The sequence below is a fragment of the Pseudophryne corroboree genome, chromosome 8 (assembly GCF_028390025.1).
Source record: "Pseudophryne corroboree isolate aPseCor3 chromosome 8, aPseCor3.hap2, whole genome shotgun sequence".
Taxonomy (NCBI): Eukaryota; Metazoa; Chordata; class Amphibia; order Anura; family Myobatrachidae; genus Pseudophryne; species Pseudophryne corroboree.
Window position 1 is genome coordinate 443,937,808 of NC_086451.1, and position 18,780 is coordinate 443,956,587.

The following is an 18,780-nucleotide window of genomic DNA, read 5'->3' on the forward strand; positions in this document are numbered from 1 at the left end:
GCCAGCCACGCCTGCGTTTCACCAGGCACGCCCGCGTTTGTATCTGACACGCCTGCGTTTTTACACACACTCCCAGAAAACGGTCAGTTACCACCCAGAAACACCCACTTCCTGCCAATCACTCACCTATCAGCAGTGCGACTGAAAAGCGTCGCTAGACCTTGTGCGAAACTGCATTGGCTTTTGCGAAAGTACGTCACGCATGCACATTGAGCCGCATACGCATTTGCAGAAGTGACGAATTTTAGCCTGATCGCTGCGCTGTGAACAACGACAGCTAGCGATCAACTCGGAATGACCCCCATGGTGCAATATGTGCTACCTTTTCTTACGATTTTGACTATATAGAGCCTAATTCAGATCTGATCGCAGCAGCAAATTTGTTAACTAATGGGCAAAACCATGTGAACTGCAGGTGGGGCAGATGTAACATGTGCAGAGAGAGTTAGATTTGGGTGGGGTGTGTTCAAACTGAAATCTAAATTGCAGTGTAAAAATAAAGCAGCCAGTATTTACCCTGCACAGAAATAATATATAACCCACCCAAATCTAACGCTCTCTGCACGTTATATCTGCCCCACCTGCAGAGGGGTATGAGTCGTTGGGTCGACCCAACTTAGGTCGACAGTCATTAGGTCGACCGCTGAAGGTCGTCATTGGCATTAGGTCGACATGCACTAGGTCGACAGGCAAAAAGATCGACATGAGTTTTTGGACTGTTTTTGGTGACGTTTTCTCCGCAAAGTGACGGTGGAACCCCAATTAGTGCACCGTGTGCCCTCGCATGGCGAGCGAAGCAAGGTGCCTCGCTACACAACCGCTGCGCTCGGCACAGGTTACCGTTACAATCATAGTCCACGTGGATCGTTAAGTCTGAAAAAAATAATTGTAAATAAAACTGTGAAAAACTCATGTCGACCTTTTGACCTAGTACATGTTGACCTAATGCTAATGTCGACCTTCAGTGGAATGTCGACCTTCAGTGGTCGACCTAATAACTGTCGACCTAAGTTGGGTCGACCTAACGACCGTATCCCCTGCACTGCACATGGTTTTGCTCATTAGCTAACAAATTTGCTGCTGCGATCAGATCTGAATTAGGCCCTTAGTCAAAATCGTAAGCACACATTGCACCGTGTTTTAGGGGGACAGTTACTGAGCAGTAATAAAAGTGGAGAAGGGAGCCAGTGGAGAAGTTGCCTGTGGCAACCAATCAGCATTGACGTAACATTTATAATTTGCATACTATAAAAGTATACAGAGCAGCTGATTGGTTGCCATGGGCAACTTCTCCACTGGCTCACTTCTCCACTTTTATCACTGCTTAGTAAATGTCCCCCTAAGTCACTTGCTTACTTGTAGTTGTTAGTAATAGCCTTATTTCAGCAGAAATAGTTGTTATAGCAGCACGAGTCTCTAATTTAGGCAGTTTGGAGGCAAGAATTTAAGCAACATTAGTGTTACAGCAGCATAGGGGTCAAATTCAATTAGCTGCTTTTGTGGTAAAAAACATGATTTTACTGCAAATCGCAAAAAGTGCCTATTTAATTGTTGCCAAAAAACGAATTTGCTGTAATTTTACCACAAATTTCAATTCGCCACCTCTGGGCAGATGAAAAGTTGGAAAAATACACATTTTAAGTTAAAAATGTCGGGATTTGGTTTAGAACCCCTGGGACACCCCCCTGAATGACTAATTTGGCACTTAGAAGTTTTTAATTATTTTTATTTGATCATTAATGACGTTATTTTGGGGGTGAAAAAGTGCAAAATGATGGAAATTTTGGTACAAGGTATGGGACAGGTATATTGGGGTGCTTTATGAGCGGGACAAGTGTTTGAAACTTGCAGGTGGGGGTAATTGGTCTGTTTCCACTTTTTTTTACAAAAAAGTCCTAAATTTAGTTTTACGCACATATATGCATACCCATTTTTATATACCCCAAATTTAATTTAGCACTTATTTTGTTGAAAAAAAATATTTATTTCTATAATATTTTTTTTTTAAATATAATAGCCCATTGACCCAATTTAAGTACCAGAAATACTTTTATTATAACCAATAACAAACTTTTATACTGTTATCCGATGTTAGTTTAGCTTTTTTGGGAGGTACGGAAAGATTTACCCATTTTTCACTTTCACTTTTGGCAACTATTATCGCGGTAATCCGGTTTTCGCGAATCAATTGAATAGCCGAATTGCGGAAGCCCGCATACCGGCAAAAAGCCAATTTTCACAGCAAGAAAGCAGCAAAAGCCGCAGAAACAGATTTTCCGGCTAATTGAATTAGCCCCCTATGGGCCTAATTCAAGGGTGATTGCAAAACAACATTTTCCTGTAATAGGCAAAACCATGTGAACTGCAGGTGGGGCAGATGTAACATGTGCAGAGAGAGTTAGATTTGGGTGGGGTGTGTTCAAACTGAAATATAAATTGCAGTGTAAAAATAAAGCAGCCAGTATTTACCCTGCACAGAAACAATATAACCCACCCAAATCTAACGCTCTCTGTACATGTTATATTTGCCCCACCTGCAGTGCACATGGTTTTGCCCATTAGAGGAAAATGTTGTTTTGCAATCAACCTTGAATTAGGCCCTATGTCTCTTATTTGAAGATGCATGCTTACTAAAGAAACCGCTAAGAGTTGGTGGAGGCGGGGAAACGCATATTACCACTTTATAAACACCAGCAGTATAATATACACATTCCCGGGAGCTGCTGCAGTACATTGTGACTTTTTTAATCTCCAGATACTGTATTGCTGTCTGTCTAATAACCTGCAACAACAGCTCGTGCTGGGGGACTACAAATGCTTTTAATACTGCAGCACACTCCAGAGGAAGGACATAGGGGGGTCATTCCGAGTTGATCGTAGCTGTGCTAAATTTAGCACAGCTACGATCATGAACTCAGACATGCGGGGGGACGCCCAGCACAGGGATAGTCCACCCCTCATGTCAGTGCCGCCCCTCCCCCGCAGAAGTGCAAAGGCATCGCACAGCGGCGACGCCTTTGCACTTCAAGAGTAGCTCCCGAGCAGCGCAGCTTTAGCGTGCTGGCCGGGAGCTACTCATTGCAGCTGCAGCCACTCCCCGCACGGTCCGGCCACGCCTGCGTTGGCTGGACTGCACCCACGAAATGGCGACCAACCACTGCCGTTTCGCCCCCTCCCGCCCAGCGACCGCCTCTGCCTGTCAATCAGGCAGAGTCGATCGCAGCCCTGCTATGACATTCGGCCATCTGGCATACGCTGGCGCACTACACAGTGGGTACCCGTTTGCTCGGCTGCGATAAAAATCAGTGAGCGAACGGGTCAGAATGACCCCCATGGTCAACTAACTTTTTATTCAATTGACACATATATCACTTTATCACGGCCATAATGGATAGGTTTAAGCTAAGCTAAATATATGTTACATCCACTAAACCATCTTCAAATAAGTGATAACCTTTACTTATATTACTTATATTTACTCTTCATTCACTGCATTCTAATCTTGTTCTTTTTACCCAATAGCTATTCAGTGTCCCACACCTGCTATGTTTGAGGGTGGAGAATTATTCCCCCGCAGAAGAAAGTATTTTGTGGGCGACGTCCTGAACTTAGAGTGCTGGGATGGATTTAAAATGTTTGGACCAGGAAACCACACGTGCCTGGAGAACGGAAAATGGAGCGGAAAACTCACTATATGTGATCATCAAGGTGAGAATAAGGTGCGAGGGGGGGGGGGGGGGGGGAGGGTTTGAGATAATCATAACAAGTGAAAGAGTCAGGAGTAAAACTTAGAAGTGGTATACTGTATAAGAGAATGTCTTGTACCAATGCTCTTGGAAGACAAAATAAAGTCCTTTGGCTTTCAGTAAAATCTCTATGTGGATAATAACGGAATTTTGTAAAAACGTTAATTCTCGTACTCATTATTTCCCGCATTGACTACTGCAATCGCCTCATTACTGGTTCCTATACTGCTGCTGAGCTCTTCTAGTCCTGACATTGGTTTTTGTGTTTCATCATATCTAATGTAAAATACTTCTACTCCCATACACGGCCATCAATAAGTCTCCACCAACATACATTTCTTCTAATATCGCCCGTAACTAAATTTCCATCAGATTGGGGGCGGGATGTATTAAGATACCGCCCCTCACCGCTTATCGCAGCGATGTTGATCTGTTAGGTGGTCTGCGTCACCTCAAGGGGTCTCCACAGTGCCTGCACGCCAGGAAGCAGCAGCAGGCTGCCCCCGACACCTCCTCCTCCCCCCTGCAGACGGAAGGACCTCCGGCTGCGTTGCTAGGGGGAGGAGGAGACTACCTTTCCGGTACCAGGGCAGCCTGGAGGAAGGGTTGCCAGGGGAGGGGGATCGGCGTCTGCGGCGGCGGGTTGCGGCGGTCGGCGATAAGACGCCCATAGGCTCCTATAGGGTATCGCCATCCAGAGATGGCGATACCATGGACGGCAAAAAAACGGCGTTAGGGTCTTAGTACATTTGAAAATGCTGTAAAACACCCGTTTTTGGGGGTTTTACCACATTTTTCCTTTAGTACATCCCACCCTAAGGGACTTATTGAGACCTGATCGCAAAAGCAAAATCTTTCTCTAATGGGCAAAACCATGTGTACTGCAGCAGGGGCATATCTAGAGAGGAGGGGACCCGTGTGCAGTCTCCGGATGTGGGCCCCCTCCTCTCCTGTCCCGTAGCCGGCAGCAGCGCCGTTAGCGCTCTGTCTGAGGGCTAGACACTCTTGCACAGTGCCAGAGTCTACAGCGCGTGCGCAAGTCTCTGGAAACATGGTGCGGCGGCCATTTTTCCGGAGACCTGCGCATGCGCTGTAGTCTCTGGCAGTGTGCCAGAGTCTCTAGTGCTCAGTCAGAGCACTAACAGCGCTGCTGCGGCTGCCGGCTATGGGACTCGGGAGAGGAGGGGACCCACACCCGGACACCAGAAAGGTAAGTATATAGAAGAAATGAGTGCAGTGTGTGCGGTGTGGGCCCCCTCTGGACCCAGGGGCCTATGTGCACCACACACACTGCACCCATTATAGATACACCACTGTACTGCAGGTGAGGTAGATGTAACATGTGTAGAGAGAGTTAGATTGTGTACCGGGTAGTGGAAAGGGGTGCTGGATTGGAAATCTTTGCCTAACTCACGATATCCGTTCCAGTGCTTGAGGTGGGCTGGTATACAGTGGTATGGCATACCGGCACTTTAAGCACTGACTGCAGACCCCCGCCAACGCATCCGCTGGTCACAGAGCTCTCGAACCGGCTGCCAATCAGAAGCGGTCACGCGGCTGTTCCTGATTGGCTGCCGGTCCGCAGCAGATTTGAAATAGGTGCGGTCATAGGAGCCGCACCAAAGACCGCCGACAACAGCCTCCTCCTCCGTTGCACCGCCACCACCCTCTGCCTCCTCCTCCGCTGCACTGATGCCGCCCGCAGCCTCTTCTGCTGCCCCGCCGCCGCCCTCAGTCTTCTTCTCTGCACCTTCGCCAACTCCCACAGCCTCCTCCTCCACACCATCTCCGACGCCCACCGTCTCCCCTGTACCCCTATGGCCCAGTCCAACCCTGACCTCAACTAACCCCAAATATGGAGCTTTTCTGCCCAAGTATAAGGGAGGTGTTTTTTGTAGACCCTATGGTGGTCCCTGGGACATTTAATCACTGCTGGCGATGATGCTACACATTCTCAGATGGGATCTGTTCAATTTGCCGGCTGTCGGGATCCCGGTGGTCAGGATGCAGACACCGGAATCCTGCCAGCCGGTAATGCCGCCAGCTGGAATACCGGCGCACAGGGGGCCATACGGTGGGAATAGAATGAGCCCGCAGAGTGGTGAGCCGGCAAGGGGACTTGCTCCACTTGCCCCACTGCCGGCATTATGCCTGGTGGGATGCTGCTATCGGGATACTGACTGTCGGCATCCCACCCAGTGGGATTACATATGCCGGGTTTAGTTGCCATAGCGGCGGGGGCGGAGCTGGCATTGGGGGCGGGAGCAGTACTGGGAGATGAGCTCTTCTCCGCGCCGCCTCTCCCTATGTAGTGACCCAGTATTCAACCCGGGAATAACATTGCTTTATTCCCGGGTTGAATTACCTCATCAGAAGACACGGGAATTCGCCATGGGCCCTTTCACACCGCACAGCGACCCGTGTCGACATGGCAATATACCGGGTCGATACCGGGTTATTTGTGCGATGTGAAAGGGGTATCAAAGTACTGCAGTGCCGTAACTAGGTATGTGCCGGCGGTGTCTGTTACACAGCGCATGTGCACTGAGGGTACAGGACCGCCGGCAACACCTGTGGGTTCCCGCTGCTCAGTGCTCGTCTGCAGAAGCACTGTAGCTGCAGCGGCGGAGCAGGACACTAGATGTGATTGCCGTATGTCCGGTCCTGTGCCTCCTTGTCTCCCAGGCCGCCTGTTTGTGCTGAAAGGGGGCGTGGCCACGGGTCCGCGATTAGGCCACGCCCCCCGACTTTGCTGTTTGGTCTGTCTGCATCCGTCTCTGCTACAGCTCTCCTTGAGGTAAAGTTGGCACGAGGGGAGGGGAGGGTGTGTGTGTGTGTGTGTAGGGACTGTCTGCCATAATGTATAATGTGTAATATGGGGAAGCTGTCTGCCGTAATGTGTAAAATAGGGCACGCTGTCTGCCGTAATGTGTAATAAGGGGGACGCTGTCTGCCGTAATGTGTAATAAGAGGATGCAGTCTGCTGTAATGTGTAATAAGGGTACGCTGTCTACCGTAATTAGCGGACGCTGTCTGCCGTAATGTGTAATAAGGGGACGCTATCTGCCGTAATGTGTAATAAGGGGACGCAGTCTGCCGTAATGTGTAATATGGGGATGCTGTCTGCCGTAATGTGTAATAAGGGGGATGCTATCTGCCGTAATGTGTAATAAGGGGGACGCTGTCTGCCGTAATGTGTAATATGGGGATGCTGTCTGCCGTAATGTGTAATAAGGGGACGCTATCTGCCGTAATGTGTAAAAAGGGGACGCAATCTGCTGTAATGTGTAATATGGGGATGCAATCTGCCATAATGTGTAATAAGGGGATGCTGTCTGCCGTAATGTGTAAAAAGGGGGACGCTGTCTGCCGTAATGTGTAAAAAGGGGACGCTGTCTGCCGTAATGTGCAATAAGGGGGACGCTCTCTGCTGTAATGTGTAATAAGGGGACACAGTCTGCCGTAATGTGTAATATGGGGACACAATCTGCCGTAATGTGTAATAAGGGGATGCTGTCTGCCGTAATGTGTATTATGGGGACGCTGTCTGCCGTAATGTGTATTATGGGGATGCTGTCTGCCATAAAGTGTAAAACAGGGGACGCTGTCTGCCGTAATGTGTAATAAGGGGACGCTGTCTGCTGTAATGTGTAATAAGGGGATGCAATCTGCCGTAATGTGTAATATGGGGACGCAATCTGCCGTAATGTGCAATAAGGGGATGCTGTCTGTCGTAATGTGTAAAAAGGTGGACGCTGTCTGCCGTAATGTGTAAAAAGGGGACGCTATCTGCCGTAATGTGTAATAAGGGGACGCTGTCTGCCGTAATGTGTAATATGGGGACGCAATCTGCCATAATGTGTAATAAGGGGATGCAATCTGCCGTAATGTGTAAAAAGGGGGACGCTGTCTGCCGTAATGTGTTAAAAGGTGAATCTGTCTGCCATAATATGTAAAAGGGGCTGTACCTGGTGTAGTGGTGCTACTGTGTGGCGTAATTTGAATAATAGAGACTACTGTGCACAGTAATATGAATTGGTATTATTTTGTGGCCACACCCCTTCCCCATGAAGCCGCGCCCCTACATATTTTTTGCGCACTGCCCCTGTTTTGCATAGAGGGGGGGGGGGGGGGGCCGAGGCTGTTTCTTGCACACAGCGCTAAAATGTCTAGTTACGGCACTGAAGTACTGTATCATCTTTTAGGACAAGGGATTATCTGCTGGCCTGACACAGACCATATGTAGAACCGGAAATTCCGTCTCAGCAAAGAATTAGCAAAAGATCTGTAAAACATATTTTTGTTGGAGTAAAAAGCTAAAGTTCCAAACCGTCTCTTTATACTAAGCCCAACCTGATTACAGTCTTGTTGTTTTATTTATTTCTTGTTGAAAAAGTTTCAGTTTTTTTCTTTCCTGTCTCTTGTTTCTTTGTTTCCATTCCGAGAAGCTTGGTTACAATATCTCATACTCAGGGCCGGTGCTAAGGTGTTCGGCGCCCTCCTGCAAACTATAAATTTGGCGCCCTCCTACAAATACAGATGTGGCCACACTCATCTTACCTGCAAGCAGCCGCATCGTAAGCTGCGTCCTGTTTGAGGGAGTGTACACACCATGCGATCCTAGGGATCACAAATGCATGCACACCCACGGGCAGCACACACTAATATACCACCTCCCCCTCCCCAGCACACACTATTATACCACCCCCCTTCCCGGCACACACTAATATACCCCCCCAGCACACACTAATATACCACCTCCCCCTCCCCACCACACACTATTATACCCCCCTCCCCAGCACACAATAATATACCCCCAGCACACAATAATATACCACCCCCCCTCCCCAGCAAACAATAATATCCCCCTACCCCTCCCCAGCACACACTTATATACCACCTCTCCCCCCCCCAGCATACACTATTATACCACCCCCCTCCCCAGCACACACTAATATACCCCCCCAGCACACACTAATATTCCACCTCCCCCTCACACACTATTATACCCCCCCTCCCCACCACACAATAATATACCCCCCAGCACACAATAATATACCACCCCCCCTCCCCAGCACACAATACTATCCACCTACCCCTCCCCACCAAACACTATTATACCCCCCCCAGCACATAATAATATACCCCCCAGCACACAATAATATACCACCCCCCCTCCCCAGCACACAATACTATCCACCTACCCCTCCCCACCACACACTATTATACCCCCCCCTCCCCACCACACAATAATATACCCCCCAGCACACAATAATATACCACCCCCCCCTCCCCAGCACACAATACTATCCACCTACTCCTCCCCACCACACACTATTATACCCCCCCCACCACACAATAATATACCCCCCAGCACACAATAATATACCACTCACCCCTCCCCAACACACAATAATATCCCCCTCCCCCTCCCCAGCACACAATAATATCCACCTCCCCCTCCCCAGCACACAATAATATACCCCCCCCCCCCACTACACAATAATATCCACCTCCCCCTCCCCAGCACACAATAATATACCCCCCCCCCCCCCCCCCCCTCCCCAGCACACACTTATATACCCCCACACACAGTGGGTCAGCTGCAGAGTGTACCTGAGTCTCTGCTTCTCTGTATGGCATGGCTAGCTGCTAGATGGGCTGGGCTGCTCCTCTCATGTCTGAAGGCTCCTCCAGTCGTGCAGTCATATGTGCACCACATGACATCCTGTTCCTGCCCAATGTCAGGAAGCAGGCTCAGCGTCGGGAGGTGGCTGCCCAGGTCTGCTATGAGGCTGAGCACACAGTATAGTATGTGGATGCAAATTAAAAGTGCCCGGGCCACAAACATTACATCGATGGGAGAAGAGAGAAGGTGGATAAGGGAGGGGGCGGGCACTGCGGAGACTGCTGTGTCTATACTGACAAGGGGAGGGAAGGGGGTGACACTGCTGCCGTCCTGTTATTCAGCTTAACAGAAGGTGCGGGGAGGAGCAGGACAAGAGGGAAGAGGGGAGGTCCATGATACGTAAGAACAGTGAAGAGCTTCCGTATATGCTGCCGGCGCCGCTGCTGCCTGTCAGCGTGACAGGCGTGGGCAGCGCAGCTGCCGCAGCACCATCAGCTAGGGTAGTAGCAGAGCAGGGAGAGCGCCTCATGAGTGCAGCGCCTCCCTGCTTTGCAGGCTTTGCTGAGCGGCTAGCGCCGGCACTGCTCATACTCCTATTACCACATAAAAGATCTTTTTTAAGAACCAATATACTGTATTTTACAAAAGGTGTTATGCAGGCATAGGTATGACCAGGGGCGGATCCAGAAGAAAATGAAAGGGGGGGGGGGGGCACCATAATAGGGGAACGGTAATAGTTATATTTACATGCACCTAAGGCATGCGTGCTCTCAGATAAGGGGTGTGGTATCACAGGGGGTGTGTCCTCACAGAATACGCCTGCTATCAGATAATGATTGGCTGTAGGAGCGCATCCTGGTTTATTGCCAATGTTTCACCCTGATGAAAAGGCTGATTGGGCCTTGAAATGTTGGTCACCTGTTCCATTAGTTATGGGAGCCTGGAAGGCACCTCCCCAGCACAATATAATTATTATAGTTTTTAGTTGGTGGTGCAGGTGCAGCATACCTTGTTTTGGGCACTGCAGTGAGACTCAGACTGCAGGACACAAACTGCCCATCTTTGATTAGCAGAAGCAGCCAGCTGGATCTCCAACAAGCAGCATAAGACATCTGCAGGACAGCCCTGTCGCAACCACACGGGCCGCCTTCTCAAAGCTGAGCTGAGTTTGACTGCACCTAGCATGGTGGTAAAGGAAGTGGAGGAGGAAGCGCTGGGATTATAGTGCGGTGCAATAAGGGCTAATAAAGCCTTCTGCGCCATCATAATTAACAGTCTTACTCAATGCTGGCATTTGTACCCCGTGCCTGGGCTGTACTCTGGCTGGCTGGCAGTGGGGGAGGTAGGTTGCGGTGTGAGCAGGGGGAGGCTGGAGCTGCAGCTCCAGCCTCCACATTGCTTACCACATGGACTTACTGTTAGAGCCGCGGCGGGTCCTAGCGCCTGCCGGCTCTTTTATCAAATCTGACTGACGGGAATAGCAGTAGTGCTGCTGCTGTTCTCCTTTTGAAAAAAAAAAAAGTCAGAAATGACAGGGAGGGGGGGGGCACGGTCCCGAGTGCCCCCCCCCCCCCCGGATCCGCCTATGGGTATGACTTACATGTGGGGGACAAATACTCCCAGAACTGTACAATAAGATTCTCTATTATAAGCGTATATTAAAAAGGAACACATACAGAACATTATGGAACATTGGCTAAAGTAATCCTATAAATAACTAGTACAGAGTAAGACAGGTGTTGTTTTTATGTGTCATTTTCTCTTTATTCACAGTTATTTGACACATTTCTGTATATGTATGTTGATTTGAATATTGTGCTGATTTTTATGCAATTATTCAAAATTTACCCCCATTTTGGCCACCACTCCCCCGCATCTCTATGTCTTTGTCTATGACGGCTGCCGCTGTCAATCATCTTGTGGATGCATCCCTTCGGGGATGCACCCACAATGTGAATGACTGCGCAGGCGCGATGTGGTCGCATTAGCTGCCAACTTTGAATTAGGTTCAATGTCCTGTAGATCACACAGGTATACGTTCTGAGAAAAACAGACCACAAGCGCCTCCTACTGCAATACAATCTAAAATCAGTCCAGAAAATCCACAGTTGTTCCCAAAAATGCTCATGTACCGAGTGTTAAGGAAACAAAGGGGCCGATTCAGACCTGATCGCTGCTGTTTTTGCACAGCGGGCGATCAGGTCTGAACTGCGCATACGTATGCACCGCAATGCGCAGGCGCAACGGTCCGCAGCGACGGGGAGTGACGGGCAGTGACGGGATGGTGCGGAAAATCCCATCGCTCCGGCGAACGCAAGGAGATTGACAGGAAGAGGGCGTTTGTGCGTGGCAACTGACGTTTTTGAGGAGTTTCCGGAAAAACACAGGAGGATCCAGGTGTTTGGTGGGAGGATTCCTGACGTCAGCTGCAGCTCCGATCATCGCACTGGAAGAGTAAGTCCTGGGCTGTGCAGAGACTGCACAAACTTCTTGCGATCGCACCCCTGCACAGCGATTTCCCCCTCCCCCTGTAGGCGGCGACTACCTGATCGCAGGGATGCAAAAAACGCACCCTAGTGATCAGGTCTGAATTAGCTCCAATATGCCTTATGTGAGCCGTACATCACCTGTATAGAGTATGCTCAGCCCCAGATGTAGAGGCCGGGTCCAGCCTTCAGGAACACCTCTCTGGTATAAGGAGTATGGGAAAGGTCATATAATAGAAATTTGTCCGGCACGCAACCATGTATTCCACATTACCTTCACCTGGTACCTTCCCAGAGAATAAAGCAAAATCCTCAGATATATGCACGTAACAGGGCTGATAAACTCCAAATTATGGAAATTATGAATTTGAATTGTTAGAGTCTATCAGTCCTGTGAGTGTTGCCCATATTACGTGTGTGTGTGTGTGCGTGCGTGCGTGCGTGTGTGTGTGTGTGTGTGTGTTTGTGTGTGTGTATATAATTTATGTACAGTATATTGGCACCTACTTCATAGAGCTATTTGGATGCTGCAAGCCACTTGGGTATTACTTGCACTATGTGGGTTCTTCGCTGCGGTGCAAATGGGTCGGAACTGCAGCTGCGCGGTGCCCGCAATGCGCATGCACGCCGTTGCCTGGCAGCAGCCAGGAAAAGAAGAAAGTGATTGCTATCGCTATCGCAAGAAAATTGACAGGAGGGAGGCGTTCCGGGGGCGTCTACTCCCCGTTTGCAAGGCATGTAAAAGAGTTTTTATTAGAAAAACTTATATTAAGCCCTTTGTACTACGAGACTCAGCCAGTTACGACAAGGGGAAGGAGTCTCAGCCAGGGAGAAGGAAACGCAGATCGGTCTTTGTACATGTGACTGTAACTAGGTCTCAAAGATGCAACTTTTTTAGATATTGTAAAGTGTGGTTTACGTTTTAGACTGACTTTGAATAAGGCCCATTGTATGCAAGAATCATGTACATTGACCAACATTTTTTAATTTGATTGTTTCTTTCCATTTTCATTCTCACGTTTCTCTTCCTCCTATCTGTCTATTCTTACGTTCCTCTAATTTTCTCCTGACACAGAGGGAGAATGCCGCAATCCAGGAATCCCGTTTGGGGCGGTTAAAATTGGCATATCTTATAATATAGAGAACAGTGTGACCTATGAGTGCCAATATGGAATGAAGATAACCGGCTCTAGCAAGCGGCAATGTATGGAGAACAAGCGTTGGTCAGGAGCAGAGCCATCCTGCAGAGGTAAGCGGGTATAAATAAGAGGACGCTTATATAGAAACAAAATGAATAAGCACCCAGCATCACCACAGAAGAGGAAACCGTTTTACAGGCTGAACCGATATTCCTGAGAATTTTTGGCAAATGCCAGAGACTACTGCGCCGAGCAGAGGAGGGTCCCACCCAGAGGTGCACACAGGCCTCCTCTTCTCTAGAAACGCCCCTGGCTGGTGGGTCTGTTAGCTTGTAGTCCATATTCCTGGTCAGTAGCGGATCTTGCCACGGGCAAGCAGGACTTTTGCCCGGGGCGCCGCCTTCCGGAGGGCGCTGGCAAGATCCGCCACTGCTGTGCCCTCCGCTGCCCGCTGTGTCCCCCGGCTGTGCGGCTAATTTCCCTTCGCTACGCGTCTAGTTTCCCTTCGTGGAAAGAACCTTTTGCTGTGCGGTGCGCGATGACTTCATTGCGCACCGCTCAGCATTTAAGCGGCGCTACTACTGTACAGGGGGCATAACTGACCACGCCCCCTGTATTAAGCCACACCCCAATTACTGCCCGGGGCGCAGAGAGGGCTCGAACCGGCCCTGGTCCTGGTCTGGATTGTCACTCCGGTCATCAGTTAAACAGTTAACGCTCTCAAACTGCAATAAAAGTAAACAGGTAAAATAATATACATGTGTAGAACTTAGTCATACTTATTAGGGAGTGCATTCATGATTCCAAGACCAGTGCCTATGTGCTTACACTTACTGTAAGAGAAGAGAATTACATATTACAGCTTGGTTGAAAAAGGAGATTGATGTATCTTTGACTAGACTCTCTCTTCCTCAGAATGGTATATCTATGACACCCCCAAGGAGGTGGCCTCCAGTATATCATCCTCACTTTCTGAAACAATTGAATCATCTGACCCAGATAAAGAGGACGGTAGGAAAAAAAAAAGAATTATTATTATTATTATTATTTTCTCTGACGTCCTAGTGGATGCTGGGGACTCCGTCAGGACCATGGGGGGATATAGCGGCTCCGCAGGAGACAGGGCACAATAATAAAAGCTTTAGGATCAGGTGGTGTGCACTGGCTCCTCCCCCTATGACCCTCCTCCAAGCCTCAGTTAGATTTTTGTGCCCGACGAGAAGGGTGCAATCTAGGTGGCTCTCCTGAGCTGCTTAGAATAAAAGTTTAAGTTAGGTTTTTTATTTTCAGTGAGTCCTGCTGGCAACAGGCTCACTGCTACGAGGGACTTAGGGGAGAGAAGAAAACTCACCTGCGTGCAGGATGGATTTGCTTCTTAGGCTACTGGACACCATTAGCTCCAGAGGGAGTCGGAACACAGGTCTCACCCTGGGGTTCGTCCCGGAGCCGTGCCGCCGACCCCCCTTGCAGATGCCGAAGTTGAAGAGGTCCAGAAACAGGCGGCAGAAGACTTTCAGTCTTCATAAGGTAGCGCACAGCACTGCAGCTGTGCGCCATTGTTGTCAGCACACTTCACCAACAGTCACCAACTGTCACTGAGGGTGCAGGGCGCTGGGGCGGGCGCCCTGGGCAGCAATGTATAATACCTTTTTATGGCTAAAATACATCACATATAGCCCTTGAGGCTATATGGATGTATTTAACCCCTGCCAGATCTCACAAACTCCGGGAGAAGAGCCCGCCGAAAAGGGGGCGGGGCCTATTCTCCTCAGCACACGGCGCCATTTTCCTGCTCAGCTCTGCTGTGAGGAAGGCTCCCAGGCTCTCCCCTGCACTGCACTACAGAAACAGGGTTAAAACAGAGAGGGGGGGCACTTATTTGGCGATATGATTACATATATAAAAATGCTATAAGGGAAAACACTTGTATAAGGGGTTGTCCCTGTATAATTATAGCGTTTTTGGTGTGTGCTGGCAAACTCTCCCTCTGTCTCCCCAAAGGGCTAGTGGGGTCCTGTCCTCTGTCAGAGCATTCCCTGTGTGTGTGCTGTGTGTCGGTACGTGTGTGTCGACATGTAGGAGGACGATGTTGGTGAGGAGGCGGAGCAAATTGCCTGTATTGGTGATGTCACTCTCTAGGGAGTCGACACTGGAATGGATGGCTTATTTAGGAATTACGTGATAATGTCAACACGCTGTAAGGTCGGTTGACGACATGAGACGGCCGGCAAACAAATTAGTACCTGTCCAGGCGTCTCAGACACCGTCAGGGGCTTGTAAAAACGCCCATTTACCTCAGTCGGTCGACACAGACACAGACACGGACACTGACTCCAGTGTCGACGGTGAAGAAACAAACGTATTTTCCTTTAGGGCCACACGTTTCATGTTAAGGGCAATGAATGAGGTGTTACATATTTCTGATACTACAAGTACCACAAATAAGGGTATTATGTAGGGTGTGAATAAACTACTTATAGTTTTTCCTGAATCAGATAAATTAAATGAAGTGTGTGATGATACGTGGGTTTCCTCCGATAGAAAATTATTGGCGGTATACCCTTTCCCGCCAGAAGTTAGGGCGAGTTGGGAAACACACCTCAGGGTGAATAAGGCGCTCACACGCTTATAAAAACAAGTGGCGTTACCGTCTCCAGATACGGCAGCCCTCAAGGAGCCAGCTGATAGGAAGCTGAAAAAATATCCTAAGAGTATATACACATATACTGGTGTTATACTACGACCAGCAATCGCCTCAGCCTGGATGTGCAGCGCTGAGGGGGCTTGGTCGGATTTCCTGACTGAAAATATTGATACCCTTGACAGGGACAAGATTTTATTGACTATAGAGCATTTTAAGGATGCATTTCTATATATGCGAGATGCGCAGAGGGATATTTGCATTCTGGCATCAAGAGTAAATGTGATGTCCATATCTGCCAGACGACAGTGGTCAGGTGATGCAGATTCCAGACGGCACATGGAAGTATTGCCGTATAAAGGGGCGGTCCATCGGACCTGGTGGCCATGGCAACAGCTGAAAAATCCACCTTTTGTTACCCCAAGTCACATCTCAGCAGAAAAGGACACAGTCTTTTCAGTCTCAGTCCTTTCGTCCCCATAAGGGCAGGCGGGCAAAAGGGCCAGTCATATCTGCCCAGGGGTAGAGGAAAGGGAAGAAGACTGCAGCAGGCAGCCCATTCCCAGGAACAGAAGCCCTCCACAGCTTCTGCCAAGTCCGCAGCATGACGCTGGGGCCGTACAAGCGGACTCAGGTGCGGTAGGGGGTCATCTCAAGAGTTTCAGCACGCAGTGGGCTCACTCACAAGTGGACTCCTGGATCCTACACGTAGTATCCCAGGTGTACATTGGAAATTCGAGACGTCTCCCCCTCACAAGTTCCTGAAGTCTGCTTTACCAACGTCTCCCTCCGACAGGGAGGCAGTATTGGGAACAATTCACAGGCTGTATTCCCAGCAGGTGATAATCAAAGTACCCCTTCTACAACAAGGGAAGGGGTATTATTCCACACTATATTGTGGTACTGAAGCCAGACGGCTAGGTGAGATCTGAAATATTTGAACACTTACATACAAGCGTTCAAATCAAGATGGAGTCACTCAGAGCAGTGATAGCGAACCAGGAAGAAGGGGACGATATGGTGTCACTGGATATCAGGGACGCTTACCTACATGTCCAAATTTGCCCTTCTCACCAAGGGTACCTCAGGTTCGTGGTACAGAACTGTCACTATCAGTTCAGACGCTGCCGTTTGGATTGTCCACGGCACCCCGGGTCTTTACCAAGGTAATGGCCGAAATGATGATTCTTCTTAAAAGAAATATGGACGCTTTCCTGATAAGGGCAAGGTCCAGAGAACAGTTGGAGGTCGGAGTAGCACTATCTTAAGTAGTTCTACGACAGCACGAGTGGATTCTAAATATTCCAAAATCGCAGTTTTTTCCGACGACACGTCTACTGTTCCTAGGGATGATTCTGGACACAGTCCAGAAAAGGATGTTTTCTCCCGGAGAAGAAAGCCAGGGAGTTATCCGAGCTAGTCAGGAACCTTCTAAAACCAGGAAAAGTATCAGTGCATCATTGCACAAGGATCCTGTGAAAAATGGTGGTTTCTTACAAAGCGATCCCATTCGGTAGATTTCACGCAAGAACCTTTACGTGGGATCTGCTGGAAAAATGGTCCGGATCGCATCTTCAGATGCATCAGCGGATAACCCTGTCTCCAAGGACAAGGGTGTTTCTTCTGCGGTGGCTGCAGAGTGCTCATCTATGAAAGGGCCGCAGATTCGGCATTCAGGACTGGGTCCTGGTGACCACGGATGCCAGCCTGAGTGGCTGGGGAGCAGTCACACAAGGAAAAAATTTCCAGAGAGTGTGATCGAGTCTGGAGACTTCTCTCCACATAAATATACTGGAGCTAAGGGCAATTTACAATGCTCTAAGCTTAGCAAGACCTCTGCTTCAAGGTCAGCCGGTATTGATCCAGTGGGACAACATCACGGCAGTCGCCCACGTAAACAGACAGGGCGGCACAAGAAGCAGGAGGGAAATGGCAGAAACTGCAAGGATTCTTCGCTGGGCGAAAAATCATGTGATAACACTCTCAGCAGTGTTCATTCCGGGAGTGGAAAACTGGGAAGCAGACTTCCTCAGCAGGCATGACCTCCACCCGGGAGAGTGGGGACTTCATCGGGAAGTATTCCACATGATTGTAAACCGTTGTGAAAAACCAAAGGTGGACATGATGGCGTCCCGCCTGAACAAAAAACTAGATATTGCGCCAGGTCAAGGGACCCTCAGGCAATAGCGGTGGACGCTCTGGTAACACTGTGGATGTACCAGTCAGAGTATGTGTTCCCTCCTATGCCTCTCATACAAAAAGTACTGAGAATCATAAGAGGGAGATGAGTAAGAATGATACTCGTGGTTCCGGATTGGCCAAGAAGGACTTGGTACCCGAAACTTCAAGAGATGTTCACGGAAGACCCGTGGCCTCTACCTTTAAGAAAGGACCTGCTCCAGCAGGGGCCTTGTCTGTTACAAGACTTACCGCGGCCGCGTTTGACGGCATGGCGGTTGAACGCCGGATCCTGAAAGGGCATTCCAGATGAAGTCATCCCTACCCTGGTCGAAGACAGGAAGGATGTAACCGCAAAACATTTTCACCGCATTTGGCGAAGATATGTTGCGTGGTGTGAGGCCAAGAAGGCCCCTACAGAGGAATTCCAACTGGGTCGTTTCCTACATTTCCTGAAAACAGGACTGTCTATGGGCCTAAAATTAGGGTCCATTAAGGTTCAAATTTCGGCCCTGTCGAATTTCTTCCAGAAAGAACTGGCTTTAGTGCCTGACGTTCAGATGTTTGTAAAAGGGGTACTGCATATACAGCCTCCTTTTGTGCCCCAGTGGCACCTTGGGATCTCAATGTTGTTTTGAGTTTCCTAAAGTCACATTGGTTTGAACCACTCACCACTGTGGACTTAAAATATCTCACATGGAAGGTGACGATGCTATTAGCCCTGGCTTCAGCCAGGTGTGTCAGAATTGGCGGCTTTATCATATATAAAGCCCTTACTTAATTTTTCATTCTGACAGGGCAGAATTGAGGACTCGTCCTCAATTTCTCCTTAAGGTGTTTTCTGTTTTTCACATGAACCAACCTATTGTGGTACCTGCGGGTACTAGGGACTTGGAGGACTCCAAGTTACTTGACGTTGTCAGGGCCCTGAAAAATATGTTTCCAGGAAGGCTGGAGTCAG

The 18,780-nt window shown here is 49.0% G+C and overlaps 2 protein-coding genes across 3 annotated transcripts in view; one reads left to right on the forward strand and one right to left on the reverse strand.

The window, feature by feature from the left end:
• The window catches only part of LOC134949521 (uncharacterized), a 164,200-nt gene extending 154,568 nt beyond the window's left edge, over positions 1 to 9,632 (reverse strand). The window contains exon 1 of one of the 2 annotated variants that reach the window (XM_063938141.1): positions 9,363 to 9,632. In XM_063938141.1, coding sequence (XP_063794211.1) covers positions 9,363 to 9,389 — 27 coding nt within the window. In that variant the 5' untranslated portion in view covers positions 9,390 to 9,632. The remainder of the gene's footprint in view (positions 1 to 9,362) is intronic. The other variant, XM_063938145.1, reaches the window with a different exon arrangement.
• The window catches only part of LOC134949520 (complement factor B-like), a 111,303-nt gene that overhangs the window by 17,706 nt on the left and 74,817 nt on the right, over positions 1 to 18,780 (forward strand). The window contains exons 3-5 of the mRNA XM_063938140.1: positions 3,523 to 3,708; positions 12,937 to 13,110; positions 13,916 to 14,011. Coding sequence (XP_063794210.1) covers positions 3,523 to 3,708; positions 12,937 to 13,110; positions 13,916 to 14,011 — 456 coding nt within the window. The remainder of the gene's footprint in view (positions 1 to 3,522; positions 3,709 to 12,936; positions 13,111 to 13,915; positions 14,012 to 18,780) is intronic.